Raw genomic sequence first — 5,835 nt, 5'->3', positions numbered from 1 at the left:
GTTCTGGGGGGGCGGGAAGTGGGAGGGGCAGGGGCGGGGCTAGGGCGGGGCTCCTCCCGTCCTCTTTTTTGCTTGCTGAAATATGGTAACCCTATGTAAGTTACATGCTGTCACCAGTGTGAATAAGGCCTATTTGTCAGTGACCATATAAAAGGGGCTGGGGGGGACACAGTTCATTCAGTCCAGTTTAATCCAGTTCATTCAGTCCTGTGGAGATGATTTACCAGTTTTGACTACCTCTTCGGTGGTGACAGCCCTAGCTCCAATTCTGATTGGTCCCATATGTAGCAGACAAAGACTAAATAGGAAGTGTATATGAATTGATTGTCAAGGCCAGATTGTGACCCTTTTTCCTCCCCATGTGCGAGCAGTTAGTTACTTATGTGAGTGGTCCCAGTCTGACCCCAAGGGGTTGTCTGTCCTTATGACCTCCCATCTGAGCACCTGATAAACATTTATGAACATATCCTCAAAACACCCCTATGAAGGAGGGAAGTACTATATTTAGTTTTAGAGACAAGGGACTGAGTCACACAGAGATTAAATGGGTTTCCTGAGATCACACATTTAGTCTGAGACAAGAACTGAATATGCATCTCCTGAGTCCTTCTCCACAAGAACTTCCTTCCTCCTCTCAGGCTTTTGTTTAGAAGAAGGCAGGACATAATTCAGGGCCGGATAGGTGATAGGAGTTCTGCCATTGCTCATTGGACATAAAAATCCATCTGTGCTATTATAAATGGAATTAAGACTTCAAGAACTGTCTGTTCTTTTCACCCTCCTTTACATGTGAAAAGCCCAGGTACAGCCATAATATATACAACAATTTGAGTCTTTTTTTTATCTGGGAACAGGTGTTACTTGTAACTAATGCTCAAATTGGAATGGTACAAAGTGATTTACCTTGCTGTCATTTTGAATTGCTTTCTGCATGCTAGCAGTTATTGCAGGTCTATTCCTGTAACTTTACCTTGCCAGCACTGCATTTGTATATGTACAGGAAGAAAGAAGCCATCAAGAAGAAGTCAGTAATAAAACAACTATTAGATATCAAAACCCGAATTGCATTCAGTACATGCAGATAGCTTGTTAAAACAGAATCCTCATAAAAGGTTCAATATAACAATGTGCACATATGGGAAATGTTGGAGGACAGATCGTCCCAGCTATATGTTTACATGTTTGACCTCTTTTGAGACATCACAGGTCTTCTTTGACATCCTAGATATGTTACTAACATCTTGACAAGGGGCTCCCTCAAATATTTTGCACCTCAGCCAGAATGATACGTGATGTTCTTTTGGGTAAAATACTATTTCCCGCTCCCCCACCCAAAATAATCAATCCAATACACTTCCCTCCCCTACAAAATCCATCAAACAGAAAGGGTAGGTATGGAGAAATGAGTCCCCTCAGAAGAAAATCCCAGGATTTTCAGTGTCCTAGTGTGGGCTACTATGGGCATAAGATCTCCTCTACCATGCGCTTCTGCAAGTAAGAATGAGGGAAGGCTAGGATTAACTTCTCACTTTCGTACCCACTTTTTTTGATGAATGAATTTTGAAAACAGGAAGGGGTTCGTTTTCATTGCAGTACTCAGTCAGTTGACACATCTTATGAATACACTGCGGGATTTTTGTGCATATGGTACCACTGGTTCACAAAATGTTGTCTTCTTTCCAATATGTCTCTTGTTGGTCTTGATCAATATTTGCCCATTAAAATGTCCTGAGCTCGCTCACTCTGGTTTTTTTTTTTTTTTTTTTTTACTGTTTTGCAGGCATTGGAAAAAATGTTATCTGTGACCGAACAGCAACTCCCCTGGATGCCTTCAGGATGATGTCTGCGGCCCATTATTACCCCAAGCTCATGAGCATCATGGGGAACGTTCTCCGCTTCCTGCCTGCCTTTGTGAAAATGAAGCAGCTGATTCAGGAGGGCTATGTGGGGGAGCTGCTGGTGTGCGAGGTGCAGGTGCACAGCGGAAGTCTGCTGGGCAAGAAGTACAACTGGAGCTGTGATGACCTGATGGGGGGCGGGGGTTTGCACTCGGTCGGTACCTATATCATCGACCTCTTGACCTTCCTCACCAGCCAGAAGGCTGTGAAAGTGCATGGGCTGCTCAAGACCTTTGTGAAACAGACAGACCACATCAAGGGAATACGTCAGATCACCAGTGATGACTTTTGCACGTTTCAAATGGTTCTGGAAGGAGGGGTGTGCTGCACTGTGACCCTTAACTTCAATGTCCCTGGGGAATTCAAACAGGATATTATTATGGTAGGTTCAACTGGTCGACTGATTGTAATAGGCACTGATCTGTATGGGCAGAGCAACAGCTCTCCTCAAAGAGAGCTCCTTCTAAAGGACTCTATGCCAGTCAGCAACTCCTTACTGCCTGAGAAAGCATTCAGTGATATCCCATCCCCATACCTTCAGGGCACTATTAAGATGGTACAGGCCATCCGGCAAGCGTTTGAGGACCAGGATGACAGGAGAACCTGGGATGGGAGGCCCCTCACCATGGCTGCGACTTTCGATGACTGCCTGTATGCCTTGTGCGTAGTGGACACCATTAAAAAGTCAAATCAACTAGGGGAATGGCAGAACATTGCAATCATGACAGAAGAGCCTGAGCTGAGCCCTGCATACCTGATCAGTGAAGCCATGCGTAGGAGCAGAATGTCTCTGTACTGCTAGCTTCACTCAGCTCTTAGAAAGGAATTGAAACAACACAGCTCTTAAAGAATAATTCAGACAGCATAAGGATTTGGACATATAAAAGTTTGACAAATTTGGTGTTTAAACCAACTAAACTAGTTGGTGCCTCTATACTACGGTGATGGGAGCATTAGAAATGCCTAAGCTAGACAGCTGGAAATGAGAATTGTTTAAGGGCTGACCTAAATAACTTGTGTTAACTGTTTAGCAGCAGTATTAACTGTCTGGATAGCGAGATATCATGGAATCAGTCTCCTGCATGGAAGTGCTTAGCTGATCCAGTTGTGTTTACTGTGAAAGTTCAGGAAGGTCCTTTTTGACTTACCTGTCCTGCCAGAGGGCTGTGAAGGCTCTGTCATGTCAGAGAGTCTCCTGTGGCATCTGACGTGAAGAGTTCCTACCATGCCAGCTGACAACACCACACTGTACTACTACATTACTAACGAGTTCTTAGAATAAGAAGACTTGGTGTGACCAAGTGTCATGTGACCTGGACAAACTTGGCAGCTCAATTTTCATAGTTTATTCTGAGGGGTTTTTTTTTAATTTTATTTTTTTTAACACAATTAAGTAGGGAACACTGTGGCTTTTGTAAACAAGTCCGTCTCCAACAGCAGCTCATATAACTGTGGGGGATGGGGAAAGCATTCTACAAGCTCATGTTAAGTTTCAATGTTAGCTGTACAGATGTGCTCATAAAGAAGGCTTGTGCAAAACGTTCATCAGCAAAATCCAGGCCATGTGACACTCTCTGATTTGGGGTTTGTTACACAGCCAAAACTTGGGCTAGGTTTACACACTTTCCTGTGAGCCTGGGATTGAGTTCTGAGTGAACCGGGCTCGAATTATGGCAAAGAATATACAAAACTAAGTGGGCTTCTACCCGAAAGCTATGTTTTGCGTTTTTGTGTTTTTAAATGTATGTGAACCTCAACCTAAACGAAAAAATCTGCACCAGCCACCAAGTTCCACGTTGCTCAGCCCAGAAGCTTTCAGCTCCTGAAAATGGAAGGTCTGAATGATAAACCACAAAGAATGAGAAAAATTCTTAAAGATTTGCAGGGAAAAAAGCAAAAACCTCCTTACCTGCCTAAAGTCAGCAGCCACAGGTACTGTGCTGACTGTTCCCTTTGTCATCAATGCAGGAACTGACAAATGGTCTCTGGTTTACTTATCCTCTTTGTCTTTAATGTCTTAGGCCCTGCTCTTGCAAACATTTTATGCGGATGCTTGTGAATTGTCCTGGTGAGCTCTGTGGGACTCCTCTTGTGCATTAAGCTACTCACGTGTTCACGAGTTTGCAGCATCGGGGCTGCAGCTATGGAAAATAACACAACAAAATGTAATCCCCAAAAGAATACAAAGCAAAATTACATTTGTCTTAAACTGTAGCAAAACGACTTGTTTTGGTTAATCTGATTGTGGGGGGCGGAGGGGAACCTCTTAGAAGATTTATGTTTGCTCTAAGGATTGGGAGAGAAATTTTGAACCTTTTTCTCAGGGACACCAGGTCAGTATACTAATTAATTGTTTAGATTACAAAAATTATGATTCTTTACATAAAAAAAAAATGTTTACAGCTGTGTCATCTGTAGGGGTGCTTAGAGCTCCCTTAGGAATCCTGCTACTGACCCTTACCTTATTACCTTGGTCTCTTGACTGCTATGGTCTAGGCTTTAGTGCTGCATTTACTGAACTGGGAGAGCAATGCTAAGTACAAATTTTATTAGAAAAAATATGTAAAATCCTAGATATTTGTGAACTTTCATGACTTTTTTACTGAGATCTATAAATAGCGTGAATAATGGAGGAAAAAGGTCATACAGTTTGTTTAAATAATATTGTGAAATGAATCAGTCTATTGGATGATTACTGTTTGACCAGCTCTAGCAATTGTATCTGTTGTTTACTGCTTCTGCTAGGGCCTTGGGCAAGGATGCAGGGCTTCTCCTGCCAGGGTCTCAAGTTTCTATTTTTTTTCCAGTTGTTTAAAATTATTCCTTGGAAAATAATTGTCAATGAAGTAATTAAGCAAATAGGAAATAGCCAAGATTACAATCGTCGTTGCATACAACACTATTCCTTTATTTAAATAAACCTGCTCTAGCAAAAGAATGATGTTAATCAGAGAGGGTCAAGAGACATATATTGATTTTTTTTTTTTTTTTTTAATGCAGTGTGGTGTAATCTCCTTACTGAGAACAAAGGTAGAGTCATGGATGTAGGATAAAGTGGATGACTAAGGGACAGAAAAATCAATGGCAGGGAGCTAGGTATGATAAACCAAGTCTGATTAAAAAAAGCAGAACAAAAAACACCATCCCAAACTGTCCAAAACCTGAATTAAATCTGAACCAAAATATTTTTTAGTTTCTCTTCATTTATTATTTGCATTGCGGTAGGGTTACAGAGCTCTAGTCATGGACCAGGACCCCATTGTGCCAGGTGCTGCACAAAATTTAATATCTTTGCCATCTATATTTTTAACGTTTGTGCCTCTCTGCAGTTTTATGGTTCTGGCTGAAAGCATAAGTGCTGGAATCCTGGGCCTTGTTCCTGCAGTGAGCTCCATGCAGGCAGAACACGGAGTCCTACTGAATTCAGTTTTTCTGGCCCTGAGCTGAAAGCTTTCAGGTGGTGTGCATCACCCTTCCTCTCCTTAGCCTTATTGGTTCGGATACTGCAATTTGCAGAGTTTAACTCTAACTGGAGTGCAACTGGTGACTGCTTGCAGTCAGGATTGAATGAAGTTTTAGTACTTTCCAGGATGTAAGGTGAGATGAAATACTGCTATCTGGGCAAGGTTTTGGTAGCATCAGATGTAAATATATTAAACTGCCATCTGAATTAAAGGAACAAGTGACTAGTTTATTTGTAGAATGTGTCTTAATATTCCAATAAAATCATGACTTACTCTATACTAGGGCTATTTAGATTTGCACTATCAAACCCTCATTATTTTTGGGACAGTTTGAAGTACATTGAGCAGAATGCTGCATCTGACCCCTGGAGTTCACATCACATTTAAGAATTTGACCAATGGTTAAAAAAGGTTTACAGTATTTAATTTAAAAGAATCCCTGGTACTGTACCAATATATTTGGAATAGCAGTT

At 41.7% G+C, this 5,835-nt stretch overlaps 1 protein-coding gene across 2 annotated transcripts in view; it reads left to right on the top strand.

Moving 5' to 3' along the window:
- The window catches only part of GFOD1 (glucose-fructose oxidoreductase domain containing 1), a 108,509-nt gene extending 103,689 nt beyond the window's left edge, over positions 1-4,820 (top strand). For both annotated transcript variants that reach the window (XM_034762331.1, XM_034762332.1), the window contains one exon: positions 1,781-4,820. In XM_034762331.1, the coding sequence (XP_034618222.1) occupies positions 1,781-2,700 (920 nt within the window). In that variant the 3' untranslated portion in view covers positions 2,701-4,820. The remainder of the gene's footprint in view (positions 1-1,780) is intronic.
- Positions 4,821-5,835: the final 1,015 nt, after the last annotated feature.

Source organism: Trachemys scripta, chromosome 2, assembly GCF_013100865.1.
Source record: "Trachemys scripta elegans isolate TJP31775 chromosome 2, CAS_Tse_1.0, whole genome shotgun sequence".
Taxonomy (NCBI): domain Eukaryota; kingdom Metazoa; phylum Chordata; order Testudines; family Emydidae; genus Trachemys; species Trachemys scripta.
Note: the sequence above shows the minus strand (reverse complement) of the source record. Positions and strands in the feature narration are given on the sequence as shown.